At 37.8% G+C, this 14,930-nt stretch overlaps 1 protein-coding gene across 3 annotated transcripts in view; it reads left to right on the top strand.

Moving 5' to 3' along the window:
* iqsec2a (IQ motif and Sec7 domain ArfGEF 2a) overlaps positions 1-14,930 on the top strand; it is an 88,521-nt gene that overhangs the window by 36,765 nt on the left and 36,826 nt on the right. The window contains exon 1 of one of the 3 annotated variants that reach the window (XM_065246900.2): positions 13,341-13,836. The exons of the other annotated variants lie outside the window; for them this stretch is intronic. Coding sequence (XP_065102972.1) covers positions 13,772-13,836 — 65 coding nt within the window. The 5' untranslated portion in view covers positions 13,341-13,771. Of the gene's footprint in view, positions 1-13,340; positions 13,837-14,930 lie in introns of those variants that run through there. 3 annotated transcript variants of the gene reach the window in all.

Here is a 14,930-nt window from a genome sequence, read left to right as displayed (position 1 = left end):
AATACATTAGGATGTCCTGTTTGAATGGCCCCTAAATGCCTTTCTCAAACCTCAATAAATGTGTCTTCACACATCCAGTAGGGACTGGGGTTCACTCTTCTAGTATTGTAACAACTACTGTCTCATACTGTATATTGACAAACTCATAATGGATTGCTTAGCACAGCTGTGTTAAGCTTATGTGATATAAAAATAAAATAAATAGTGTGTTTATACATATATATCTGAATGATTTTCAGCTTTTTTTGAGCAAATATTGATTCATAGCATAATTAATTTGATCATTACTTTAATATACATTATCATATTAATATGCAATGTGGAACACGTAGTCCCTTAATTTCTCCATTGCATCTTTTTAGCATGCACTGCAATGAACCCTTCACACATGCATACGCGCAGTATGTGTGTGCATGTGCACTCATGAGTGAAGTGCACACGTGGAAGAGACCTGTCAAAATGCAGCCATTCCGCTTCACAGAGGGAGAAGGCGAGAGAGAGAGAGAGATACAGATAGAAGGAGGGGTTGTGGGTGTGAGAGACACACAGGGTAGACTGTAAAAGGGTTATTTTTTCCTCCGCTTTTCTTAGCCTGAATGGGACTTCACCCCGGCTGCACGGCGGTAAGATCTCGTTTGTTTGTTGTATTCGTTTCACTCATTGTCTGTGGCATTTGTGTAGATGATTAACTGAATGATTGCACAGCACATCTTGTGATAATATATGAGCTCTACCTCTCCAGCACACTTCGGCTCAGGATATATGTTGACCACAGGCCTTTTTTAACCTTGCAGACTCATGCAGTTCCACATCCAGCTAATCTGTTAGCCTTTACACATGTGGCATCCTTAGTGCTAATGTCCGATACTTCCTGTTGTCAGTGCTGTCTCTTCCTGTTGTCAGCTTTCTGTTAAGCAGCCTGGAACCGGACAGCTGAATCTCAGAAATCTGAAACATGAAGCTACCACAGAATTACAGCGTATGGGCACATTTGTCAATTTTCATTACAATTTTGATCTAGTGTGAGGTTGGATAGCATTCGTTCTTCTGTCTGTCTTTATGTAAATGCTGCTTTAAAAAGAAACCCAGTGGGGAGAAAGTGATGTAAAGTGAAGTGAAGACAGATCTCAATAATTTACCAGTTTGGACTAACACTGTGCAGCTGGTTATATGGCCCTGTTAGTACTGTATATTTAAGCTTTTGTTGCAAAAAGAGAAATTGAAAGATTTTGGTTTGGTTATTTTTGTCTGGCTGTGTTTAATTTTACCCATTTGAACAAAAAACAGATGCTTTTGTCTGTCAGAGAGAACAAAAGGCAGAAGTGTGTGTGAGAGTGTGAGAAAATGTGTGAGTGTGTGCAGGTTGAGCACTGTTATAATGAAATGTTATCTATAGTGGAGTCATAAATTAACCAGGGCTTGAGGCAGGAGATTTCATCAAAATGTGAAGCAAAACCTGCCTCCATTGAAAAATCCCTTTTTGTGCATATTGTGTATTCTTTTTAGGCCAGTCTATGTGAATTGAACATTTGAAGTGCAGTTTATTGTGTTATGCTATTTTGTGTGTTGGGTGGGGTGAATGTGAGAGTGAGAGAAGAGGAGGTGAAGCGAGTGAGAGGTCATGCTGTAAATTAATAATATCAGGAAAATCATCTGGCAGCGCACATAATTTTCTGGTCTGAGAGAAAAGTGCAGAGTTGTTTAAATAAGAATTACACCAAAAAGATGACGTTTATGGTGTGTATGTGAGAGCCCATGGGACTCATCTCTCTTCTTGTCTAGTTGTATTCAGTCTGCAGGTACAAGGCTGAAGGGTAATTTAAGGCTGCTGAATCCTCTCTCTCTCTCTTTCTAATGCTATCTGACCATCTAAGAGAAGGCACACCTCTACGATAAGTGTATTATCAGATCTATCATGCTATTACCATGTTTCTGGTCTACCATTGTCCTGAATTATTTCCATGTCTATTTCCATTTTTATATTAGTTAATGTTTTGTATATGGTATTTTCAGTGCTTAATACATTTATTAGACCACCTATGTATTTGTCAACAGCCAGCATCCTGAAGTAGTCTTTCCTTTTCAGATAGTTTTTAACATTTCACTATTTTGAACAGGAGTGAGGAATATTGAATTAAATTTGGGTTCCTATAACCAAATTTTAGCTTGCGCATTCTCTCAGTATTCAGAAATTAATGAAGCGTTACATTTAAAGGTATTGCGGAGGATTTTCTTTTTCCGGGTGGATCATCAAGACTATTGGTCCTCCTAGTTGTCAATCAGGAGTGTTGAGCAATTGCATTTTTTTAAAAAGTGGAGAAGGCGGTTCTTTTCTAAAATTTGAGAAAATTCTCTGCTATACCTTTAACCAGTAAAACATATTTTTCTATTAAGGACTATATGAGTAAATAACTGTATTGGATATCTGAATAAAAAATAATAAAGTGCTTTACTATTTTTCTGCTTTTCTTCTTCGAAAATGTATATAAACAATATAACAATTCGTATAACAATATTGTTTATACATTGATGTAAACAATTGTAAAGGTACCATAGAATAAAACACTGTATTTACCTTGGAATAGATGAATAATAAGAGCTCTGTACATGGTAATGAATTATTGTGAGCCTCAAACACGTTTTTTCCCTAATTTTTAATGTAAACCTTGTGCAGGCAAAAGACTGCTAAAAACAGGCCAATTTTAAAGCAGACATATGATCATGCTTTTAAATCTGTCCTTTTTATTTATAAATCATCTATTTGAGGTCTATATAAAGCGGAACTGCAATGCTTGGGTCTGAATTCCTCATTATTATAGCTCCACAGGCCCCCTTTCTACCCCTTTTCTGATGTGCATCTGAGAGCAACTCATTTTGGTGCTGTCTTTTTAAATGCACGTCATACTTCAGGTTGCAGAGGTGACACTCGGTTAAACTCCACCCCGTTCGGCCATTTTTGTAGTTTTATAGCAGAGATACTATTATCTAGCGGCACAGAAACTTTTTATTCACTCGTTATTCACAAAATGTCAACAACGGAAGACTTGTCCATCCAGCCTTATATGTTTGCGCCAGAGTCGGAAACAGAGCGAGATGAAAATGAAGACGACGAACCTGCAGAACAACGTCTTCATATGGAGGTATCGCAATGGTGTGTTACTGACGTTTGTCAATCCGAAGGCTGCAGCCTCCGGAGGTCGCATTTCTAGGGTGCATACGTCATCAAGACGGTCTTATTTCAGAATATTAACAATTATAAAGTTGACTATTATTCTTAGTTAATCGTAAGTTGTTGTAATATGCTCATGACTTGCAAATGTAATGCTCAGTTAACTTAATTAAACCAGGCTTGATGACCAAAAAGCGATCTCCGCAGGCTGCAGTCTTCGGATTGAGAAACGGCACCGCTAAACAATGACCACCGTGTACTTTACTTTTTTTTTAAAGTTATTTACAGCTTACCGAAGTGCTCTGCTCGTCATCTCCAAAGATAGAAGTAATTGACCCCTCAATCAGACGAAGTCTATCGGCAAATCCTTCTTTATACTGGCAGAGATTGGTGAATCAGTTATCCTTGAAGTGCTTCGGGCACACAAAAATGACTTTACCCACAGATATGGGTACATTTCTTACTCTCTCGTAAGTTCTGCACCCTTGAGCTTGGACTACAATATCGCAGCGAGAAATAAAAAATGGCGGATTGCTCGAAGTGTTGGGCTTGGAGTCGATGTCCTTATTTGGCAGTTCCGCTACAAATATTGTGACATAATTGTTTAAAAAACGTAATAGATAATAGAAAAATCAGAACAGGTTGGAAAATATGACCAAATCAGAATATAAAGATATCAACAAAGCACCTGAAGAGACTAATTTCAACTTTTATGTACTTATAAACACTACAAATATACAACAAAATGCATTTAAGAGCTAAGAAAGTGGATTTAGCATGATATGTCTCCTTTAAGGTAACACTGACAGTGACATCACAGTCGAGATGTACGCCCCAACATAAAATTACACATTAAATTAATTACTAAGTTGTAACAATGCTAAAACGTGGTGACTGTTGATTAAGCGCTATATGCTAATTAATGCTATATGCTAGCGTTTAGGCTGAAGTTCTACTGTTGACTTTACAGTTACGTTTTGCAGGTTCATACTGGAAAAAAAACACAAACTTACCCATCAGAAACATCCATTAACAATCTCCAAACAATTAGTTATATATAAATATCAAAGAACGATTTAACATATTATTTCAATGCATTTTTTGGCCCCTTTAAGTTTTTACTTGTGTTAAGTTGACATAACAACTTAAGTTAAACAATTTTAACTTGTTTAAGTTAAAGTTACATAATAATATATGTTGATTTGATATATTTTTTTTACTGTGTACTGTGACTAAAGGGTTTACACATACTGGTGGATTTACCAATACAGAAAGATAAAAAATTATTTTGGTAATCACCAATAATGTTAGTTTAGGGGAGCCGTGTCACAAATACATTGTGTGACGGTCTAATAAATGTGGTAAGCAGACTGTATATGTTAAAAAGTTATATCAACTTAAAAATTACTTTTTTCCACTTAAATTTTTCACCTAAAGTGAAGTTTTAAGTTGAAAAACCTTGAATATTTTAGGTGTAACCATTTAAAGTTATTTTTAAATTGATCCAAATTATTACTCTTTACAGTGTGGTAGATCCAAGGCTTTACAAAGAACAGCAAGGAAATCGGTTTCCTGGAACAACTGTCAATTTCACAGTTTAGCAGTCAGTATACAAACATGTTTGATTGCAGATAGCTCTATAGACATATGAGACTTGTGGCATAATATCTTCCATAAGATTTGTAAAGTTCATCATTTGAGTCAGCATGAACCTTTTCAAGCAACCAGTTAATAGCCCTTCATGCAAAAGCAAAATCCTCAGTGACTCAGTATTCCCGGCTGAAGGCTGTCCAACTTTACCGAGGCCCTCGTCTTGGTTTGTAATCAGGGCCGGAGTGGGGCCACTTTTCAGCCCGGGAGTTTCAGGCCCAAGACCGGCCCACTTTTTCCATAGTGTTATTCCAAATTAGCACTTTTTTTAAATTGGATAAATAAAGCAACAGTTCAGCTCTTACTATAGTTTTTATTAATATCATGGTTCAACAAATAAGGTAAAAGTTAAATAATATTTCACTTAAGATAAGAAGTTACCAAAAATATTCCTCTACACTCTAAAAAAGGCTGGGTTACTTTTGACCCATAATGGGTAAATATTGGACAGAACACATACTGGGTTAAAAATAACCCAATGTTGGGTTGTTGTTATGCAACCATGGATTATAATAACCCAACAGCTGGGTTAAAACAACCCAGCACTGGGTCAATTTTAACCCAGCAGCGTGTTCTGTCTAATATATAAAATATATAAATAACCAGAGATGTATAGTAACGAAGTAGAACTACTTCACTACTGTACTTAAGTACTAAAAGACAGTATCTGTACTCTACTGAAGTATAATTTTTTTTCTCCTACTTCCACTTTTACTTCAGTACATTTTTTCTTTGAGTTTAATACTTTACTCCAATACATTTTTTATGTGCTGCATAGTTACTCGTTACTCTCAAATGTTACGAATCATGGTCACATGGTGGTCTGAACCAATTGGAGATAGTGAAGTGCGACCCCTTCCTCCCTCTCACTCACAAATATGAGCCGGGGTTGTGGAAAAATGTGAAACGAAGAGAGAACCAAAGTGCGCGAGAAAGACAGAGAGAGAGAGAATGCACAAGAAAGGGCGAGTGTGCGCGAAAGAAGGAAACCTAAATTCAATGAAACACCTTCTACCTTTACCTATTACCATTTTATCGACAAATATTTCATTAATTCTGAATTCTCTATCGCCATATCAGTTAAATTAATCTGAATTATCTGAACATTCATGTCCTTGTACTCCTGCTACAGCCAAAGGAATTGTGAGTGTCCTTTAGCTTAAACATTTGAAATAATATAAACAATATCATATTCAAACTTTTGAATGTTTTCTTTAATAACTACATTACACAATACTTGTACTTTTACTTTCAGTACTTGAGTAGTATATTTTAAAATAAACTACTTGCAATACTTAAGTACAAAGCATGTTTAATACTTTAGTACTTCCACTTAAGTGCTGTGCTTAAAGAGCACTTCAACTTCTACTCAAGTCACTTTTTTGATAGAGCACTTGTACTTTTACTCAAGTCTGGGTCGCTAGTACTTTATACATCTCTGTAAATAACCCAGAGTGTATTCCATAAGGAAAGGTTGATAAATTATTAGCATTGCTAATGCTATGAGGCCGATGATTAATGCAAATAGAAATTTTAAAGTCCTTATTAAAAAAGAAAACAATTTGATAAAAATATTGAATACAATATTGGGCAAATGGCATAACAAGTGATTTATAAGCTTTTTTAGGCTGGTCATTTTTTACTGGGAAAACAAAAGGTGTTATAGGGTTGTGAACACAACCTGAGGGTTAAATAACTTTAATTCATGTTGTTTACTCATGGCCTCCTCATTTTCAGCGGGGGACCGCTCAGAAGCTGCTTGCATAATATTTTTAAAGTCTATGAATCGCCATGTATACACAAAAGGGTAATATTTTAACAAAAAATTTTTTTGGCTTGTAAATAGTTTGACAACGGTATTAGCCAAATAAGTACGTTGCTAATGCTAATCATTACTAGGCTTATTTCTCTTTAAGTTACCTGTTGTCACTTTTGTTTGTCCTCTTGAAAATAAATCTGTAAGTTTGGCACATTTGGCAGCATCCTCCTCCAATGTATTTTTTCTTCAACCTGTGTTTTACGCCCTCCTCCTCTCAGACGCGTATTGTTATGGTAGGGCTGGCCCAGCCTACCGGAGAAAAGTTTTCTTGGACGTGCTATGGACCGAACCAACTCTATGGGAGGGGAGGGGAAAACTCCCTCACATGGTACAACCCATGCAGAGGCTGCGCGCTGCAGTGTCAATGCGAAACGTGTGAAGTGTCATTTAAGAGAAGATAGACTCACTAACGTGACAAATGTAAAAAAAAAAAAAAAAAAAAAACTCTCGACCGGCCCAAAAGTGAAGCGGCCCACCGGGAATTCTCCCGGTTCTCCCGATTACCCACCCCGGGCCTGTTTGTAATCATCAAAGACCGGATGCCGATGGTCTACTGCTGCCTGTGACTTTAAACTTTGAGGGATTTGAGAAATTGTTAATTTGCTAATATGTTTCAGCGGAGACGACTGTGTCGGATTAATCTTGTTTGCTAGACAGCACGCGTCAGCTTGTGGTAATCATGAAAGGGAGCTAAACGCAGATTAGTAAAGGCACACATCAAAAGATGAGGGTGTCTCTGCTCGGCACACGGCTGGTAGATTATGTAGGTCTGTTCAGCAGTGCCGTCATGTTGACGCATACAGTACAGTAATAATGCACTATGTCAGTGTAATATACGTTCTGCTGAGTGTGAGTATATTTGTGTGTATGATTTGTGTTTTGCTTGGATTTACATGTGTCCTGTAATGTGAGGCTTTAAGCTGGATGTTGTTTTTTAATGTTTAATGGCTGTTTCTATACCAAATAGTATATCTGCATGTGTAAAGCACAGCTATATAATGAATGAGAATGAATGACATTGATATATGATAAAACTGGATTGAGTGAGAGCATTAGGGTGCTGGGAGTGGTTATGCCACTTTGTATTTATGTATTTATTCATTTGAAGGATGAGAGGATTGATCTGAGGAACGACGCAGACCATGTGTTCTGTTGGAGAATATTGTGTCGTTACCTCTGTAGTACTGTAGCTTGAAATGTATGTACAGTACAAGCAGTTTATGTACACCCCAATCTTACTAGATTACTTTGAGGTCTGGCTGGCATGCAAACCAAGTAGTAGAGTTAAGTTCATTGTCAGAGGCATTGACAGTGGTATTTTTGTAAATTTGTGCATTTAAAGCGATAGTTCACCCCAAAATGATCATTTTATCATAAATCACTTACCCCTGTGTCGTTCTAGACCACAAAGTGCTCCGATTGTCTTCAGAACACATTTTTTTATATTTTTGATGAAAACTGGGAGGCTTTTATCTGTCCCATTGAATTCAGTTAGTTTCACAATCCGTTTCCCAAAAAAGTATGAAAGACAACAGCAAAAAGGTCCATGTTACATAAGTCATTCAATAATGATATTATGAAGCGACGAGAACACTTTTGTGCACAAAGAAAACAAAACAAATGATTTTATTGAACAATTTGTTTTCCTCCTTGGTTGTTCTTGTTTGGAAACTTGACTTGTTTAAAATCTTGCACATTACACTCCAAAAAGGGGTGGGTTATTTTCTCAAAAAGGGACGAATCCAACCCATTTGGTTGTAATATAGGATATGCTGGGTTGTTTTAACTCAATATGCTGAGTTGTTTTAACCCTTTGCTGGGTCAATTGTGAACATTTTCTTATTTAAAGGCGGGGTGCAAGACCTCTGAAAGCCAATGTTGACATTTGAAATCACCTAAACAAACACGCCCCTACCCCAATAGAATCTGGACCTTCTTTTCATAGATCCGCCCCACACATACGCAACCCAGGCAGCGATGTTGGTTAGTAGACATGCTCTTTACTGCTGATTGGCTACAAGTGTGTATTAATACTCGGCCTGACTCCCTTTTCCAAAACGTTTCTCAGAAATCATGCACCCCGCCTTTAAACATGATTTTAAAATGACTTAATTTGTTGATCAGAATCAAATTAAAACGTATGCTAAACTGTCCATAGCAGTTCTATGTAAAACTCTTACGCTTCTTTCAACCAACCTCTGACAAGTAAAATGCAACATGCAAACCCAACTCAATTCAAGCAGTACTCTCTTACTGTTAGTAAAGCTAAAAAGCTTTTAATATAACTGTTTCCCCAAAGTATATCATAGGGAAAGTTCAGTTACTGAATGTAATTACTTGTTTTGAGGGAAATAAGTTATATGTATTTTTTGTGCAATGCATCTTTCATGCTCTAGGTTCATAATGAAGCAATTTACATGTAAGAGAGGTCAGGCTGCTCTGAAGCATGCAGGCTGTATTCAGCACAATGGACAGTTCCTCCACCATCCATATTGAATTTAGTCTCTATAAGAGACAATTAAAGAGCTCATGCATGTGCATCTGGCATGTTTTCTTGTAAATTAGCATTTTTATCAGATTCTTAATGGATTCTGCCAACAAACGGGTATTTCTGAATGACATGAGGCCGGGAATAGGCAGATTTGAAGCCAAAGTATTTGAAGAACTTATAGGGGTGGTTTCGCAGACAATGGATTATCTTAAGCCAGGACTAGGCCTTAGTTTAATTATGAAATATAACTAGTTTTAACAAACATGCTTTTCTAAAAACATTACTTTTGTGTGCATTTTGAGGCAAAACAAGGGGCACTTATGTATTTTAAGATATGTCAGTGCAAGTTGTTTTGAGTTTGGACACCTCACATTTATTTTAGGCTAGAACTAGTCTAATCCCTTTCAGTGAAACCGCCCCATAAAGCATTAGGTTAATATCATTATTTCATTTTGCATCAATTGCTGTTATACAGGACAAAGGTGTTTCCATTACCTATACAGTTTTTTTTACTATTCCCATGAAAGTAAAATCAGTGCTGTTGGATTATCTTTCAAGTGATCTGTATTTCAACGTATAGAAATGGTAGGCTATAAACTTTAAATTAAAATGGTACATTTCCTATAAAGCTGTTTCTGTTTGATCCAAGTCAAACAGTATTAGGTCAAGACTTTCAGTAAACAAAGTGTACTGAAAGTAGCTACTCTTACGCCAGTTTAATATACAGATTATGTGGGAATTCTCTATGAGTTTGGTTAATAAAGCATCACCGCTACTGTAAATAAAGTTGTTTTAAAGCAGTCTCTGCCCCACATTTAAAATCTCTGAATTTTCAAAAAAGTTAATTTTTTTAAATTCAGATGATAAGAAATGAAAATCTCATTTATACTTCACAGTCAGATCAAAGGAACAGAAAAAAACACATTATGTTGTTTTGGTATTTTTTTTTTTTTGTTTCATCCTTAAAACAACATATTAGCTGTAGTGTTGGTGTAATTGTGGGGTGTTTTGACATATGTACATGCATATTGTGTATGTGTGATAATATGATTGTGCTGTATAACCCCTAAGAGGCTCACAGAGCCCTCCCATCTTGCGCCAAATCCTGTAAGACAGTGTGAAACCTTGGTCGCCAAGGCAACGCCATTCTTGACTCCAGCTCTCTGCACCCCTCCCACATCCGTTTCTCAGCAACCGTCACCAAGCAACTCTCTCCTCCTTTGCCCCCCCTTCTGAATCTGCCTCTTTCAGAGAAAGTGACAACACAGGGAAGGAGGGATAAATAGTGGAAGCAATGGGAAAAGAGATAATGAGTAATAAGAGAGAGGGGGCAGTATGATTGCGGAGAGAAATGGAGAGAAAGAAATGATAGATTGGTAAACAGGATTACAGTAATGGACAAATGTAAAGTAAAGCAAGAGCGAACTGCTGAAAGAATAAGGAATGATGAGAAATTACTTCTTTTATTATTTATGGATGAATTATTTTCAGCATTGTGACATTAGGTGTAATAAAAATAAAGTTTTACTATAAATTCCCATGAACTTACTGTAACTGTAACACCGCTTTTTCAGTTTAATTCACATACAGTTCAGTTCCCAAGTTTTGCATTGTAAACAAACAGAAGAATGCTGTTTATTAGGCAACTACTGTTGGTGGTTGGACCAGCTGCATTCTAAGGCCAAATCTTTATGATCGCTCAAATGACCTAGTTAGACTTTATTAATATTGCAGTCAGCAGCACATTGTAGCATTGTTCTTGGGGAATCATGAAAGGGGAAATTCAAGGAGACTGATATTGACTCCGCCCACCATGGGAGGCTTTAAGTGCACATTCTGTCGACATGAACCTTTATGTCTGTTTCATCATGTGAAATACTGCATCACGTGGCAACTTGGAGATATTGAAATGGACTACTAGTGCATGGGTAGTGGCTAAGAACAGTAAAATAAAATAGGCCTGTATCAGAATGGTTAAGTTAGATCATGTAATAGAGAACCTGTATCAATTTGAGTTTGAGGCACTGTGTGGGTCTTTTTGTGGGTCGGTGTGGTTTATTTAGTGTCACTGTGTCTTCAGTGTGAAGGCGGTGGTCCTGTATATCTAAGTCACAAGTAAATTTTTGTAAAATAAAGCAGGATGATACTGTTTGCCATCACTGGAGGGTGGAAGAGAGAAGCCAATGGTTTAATTATCCTGTATGTTTAGTCAGCCACACCTAGGCGATTTTAGACCCTAATTTCCCTCCGTCTTTCACCTCACCCCCCTTTGAAAAATTTGTAATTAATGTGAGCCCTTGATTATGTGACTACACATCTCTCAGAGGCCCTCTTACCAATCTCCTTGATGTCTTTGGTCAGCTTTCTCTTTCATGGAAATGCACACAGCATAAATGCAGATATATTTGATGAAATCATATGTGGGCGAAGGGGAATTTATGCATGCATGCATCATAGTTTACAATAAAAAGTCATCTGTAATAGGATGCACTTTATTATTCTTGCTCAAACATCTTCAGGATACATCCTCTGTCTGTGCCTCCTTGTGGTGCAGCAGAGTAATGTCCTTCACAATGGCAGAACGGGGAACCATCAGTAAGACAAAAAATATGAATGTAATCCACTATAGACTGATCAAACTGTTAATTTGTCTTTTTTTAAATATATGCCTTTAGCAAGGCAGTGCTGCAAGAGAGGTTTTTTATAAAGGAGGCAAGTGAAACAGGTTTTACAAGATTTGATCCTCTGAGATGTAAGAAGAATGTGACACAGGAGAGATAAAGGGAACAGAACACTGAGCAGCTTGAGCTGAAGAATGAGACAGATGACAAACATGGGAAGAGGGCATTGAAATGGTGGCTAATGTGGAATATAATGAATTATATAAAGCTGTCCCGAGGCCAGGGAAAGAGACAGAGAGGGAGAAATATCACAAATCTCCTGTGTTTTTTGATGTCCCTGTCAAAAATGCAAGCCAAGTTGTCCTTGTGGCCATTATTATGGTTATGATGTTCAAAATAAAGCTGTCACTTAACATGATAGGCCCCAAAATATTCCATTATTCTTAGTCCATCTGCAATAAATGCATGATGAGAACATAGACAGCCCACATGAAAAAAAAAACACGGTATATTATGTCCTAAAGTAAGTAAATAAATAAATGTATGGGAATGTACAACGCTCCCACTTATGAAGTCACAGCAGTAGGCAGCGCAAATATAACGACAACCCTATAATCCCTCCCACTGTGAAGTGTTACTAAACTCGATGGAAAAGCTAACCACACCAAAGTGAGGTGAGCTGACCCGACCCAAACTAAACTAAACCGTGGGGTACTATGCAATGGAAAAGCGCAATAAGAAACGTCCATTAACAACCTCCTAACAATGGATTATTCCTCAAATTCTGTATCTTCGTCTGATACAGGCAAAAAACATAAGGTCTGTTTACGCACACACACACACACACACACACATTCTGGTTTCCATGTTTTGTGGGAACATTCCATAGACGTAATGATTTATATACTGTACAAACTGTATATTCTATTCCCTTCCCCACACCCTAACCCCAACCATCACAGAAAACGTTTTGCTACTTCACATTTTCAATAAACATCATCCTGTTTGATTTATAAGCTTGTTTTCTCATGGGGACCTCAAAATGTCCCCGCAAGGTCACAAAAATACTGGTATTCCTATCTTTGTGGGGACAATTGGTCCCCCCACAACGTGATAATTACCAGGTACACACACACACACAGCTATTCTAAAGACCTGCTCTGACAAACAGCCAATCAGAGCAGAGCTCAGCATTATTATTCATGACCCGTTCAAATAAGGTAATAATAGACCATTTTATTCTAAGGGCAATCCTAGGGTTGTAAATGGACATGTAAAACCGTCTCTGGATCATTTAATAAAGCCACATACCTTCTCTGTAGAAGATATCAGAGAATAATTTAACATATTATTCAATGCATTCTTTGGCACCTTTAAGTTACAGCCTAAACCATAATGCTACAAAATACTATGCGATCTATAATTATTCTATTCTACAGCATCCTCGCTATCATAAACTACAGTATACAATTTAAACAACAATATTTTTATGTGTGAGTGGGAGAGAGAGAGAGAGAGAGAGAGAGAGAGAGAGAGAGAGAGAGAGAGAGAGAGAGAGAGAGATGTTTACACGGCTAGAAAAGTCGCGCATTGACCACCACATGGTTCCACCGAGCACAGTGACTCGCGCTGGTTGTGTCACGTGACAGCTTATTGATCCTAATAGTACCGAACAGAGCACATCAAATGACGCCCGGAGGTGCGGGTCACGCAGCACACGCTTTGCCAAGCTCGCTTGGCAGACGCGTTTTCTCGTTCTGAGTGCTGTGTCACCCTGGCTGCACGAGCCTGAAGATTCAAAGGGTTGAGAGAGAGAGATGGAGACAGGGAGGAGGGTAGAGATTTCGGTGATTTGGGTTTGGGGGCTCCTCATCATCTCGTCGCTAATGACAGAACATGAAATCGCCAACTATGCCATTTGAAGAGATTCCCGCTCCTCTTCCGTGCCGCGAGGACCGCACGAGCCACATCAACGATCTGATGAAATAGCGCTTGCGCAGGCGGACTTGTTTCTCGCAACGATGTGGTGCATCAACTGCGCGTCGGATAAGACCCCTGCAATTCTTCATAACAAGCTTGTGTACTGGTAAGGCGCAACGGTATAGTTTGTTTGTTTTCGGCACAAGTGGTTGTTTGTGATCATTTTGCTAAACTGGCATCCCAATACGCATGTGGATTTTAGTCAGTGAATTGCAGATAATTATCTACATGCCCTGCAAATATGCTGTTTTGAGTCATGGATAACGTAAAATAAGGGAGGAACTGAATCGATTGCGCAAATAATACCCGTTAAAGTGCGCAAATGGTTTCTCTGTTTATTGTAAATGACAGCAGCGCATTCCTAGCCGCAGAGAAAACGCTCGAGGCCAACGTACGAGTCAAAAACACAGTATCTTGGGTGAAAACAGGCTGATGGGTGTGTGTGATCATGCGTTTAATTATGAGTTATTACTTTCCTATACATTATAGATATTGATTACAAGCTCGTGTAGTCTTTTGAATGTTTTTTTTTTTTTGGCTAGACTTATGTCAACAAGGGTTCCCTAAACAAGGGATGCCCTCATTTGAATCAAATCTAATATTTACTAATGTGTTTTTATTTTTTATGATTTCTAAACTGTGTAAACAGACAGTAAATTCTCATATGCCTATATCATGAATATATTTTCAGATTTTAAGTATAATGGCATGCTATATAATAATGTTGAGTTGGTAGAGTAACCTGTTTGAAGATGCTGAAGAAGCATAATGTGTTCCTGTAGCTCAACTGATAGAGCACTGTGTTAGCAACGCAAAGTTCATGGGTTCGGCACACAGAGAACACACATACTGATAAATGACATGTATAGGGTGAACGCCCTGTCGCTTTGGAGTAAAGCATCTGCCAAATGCATAAACATAAATGTTTACACTACCATGAAGTTTTAAATCAGTAAGTATATAGTTGTAAAAAACATGGTAAAACTCTAGCATGCAGGATCAGACCTTAGTGATCTCACTAAACTCTCTCGCTGTTTTTCAGCTGACATTTGGGTCTTCTGAGTCTGTTAGTCCTTTCATGTAAGTGGTTTAAACAGTGCTGGAGAGATTTAAGCTGTTTTTACAGGCTGCTAAGAGTTACGACACTGTCACCGAGAGGTTGAGTATGTGCTAGAGATAGAATGACTTTTCTTCAGCAAG

The sequence above is a fragment of the Paramisgurnus dabryanus genome, chromosome 11 (genome assembly GCF_030506205.2).
Source record: "Paramisgurnus dabryanus chromosome 11, PD_genome_1.1, whole genome shotgun sequence".
Taxonomy (NCBI): Eukaryota; Metazoa; Chordata; class Actinopteri; order Cypriniformes; family Cobitidae; genus Paramisgurnus; species Paramisgurnus dabryanus.
The sequence above is the reverse complement of the archived record's forward strand: the minus strand, read 5'-3'. Positions and strand labels throughout refer to the sequence as shown.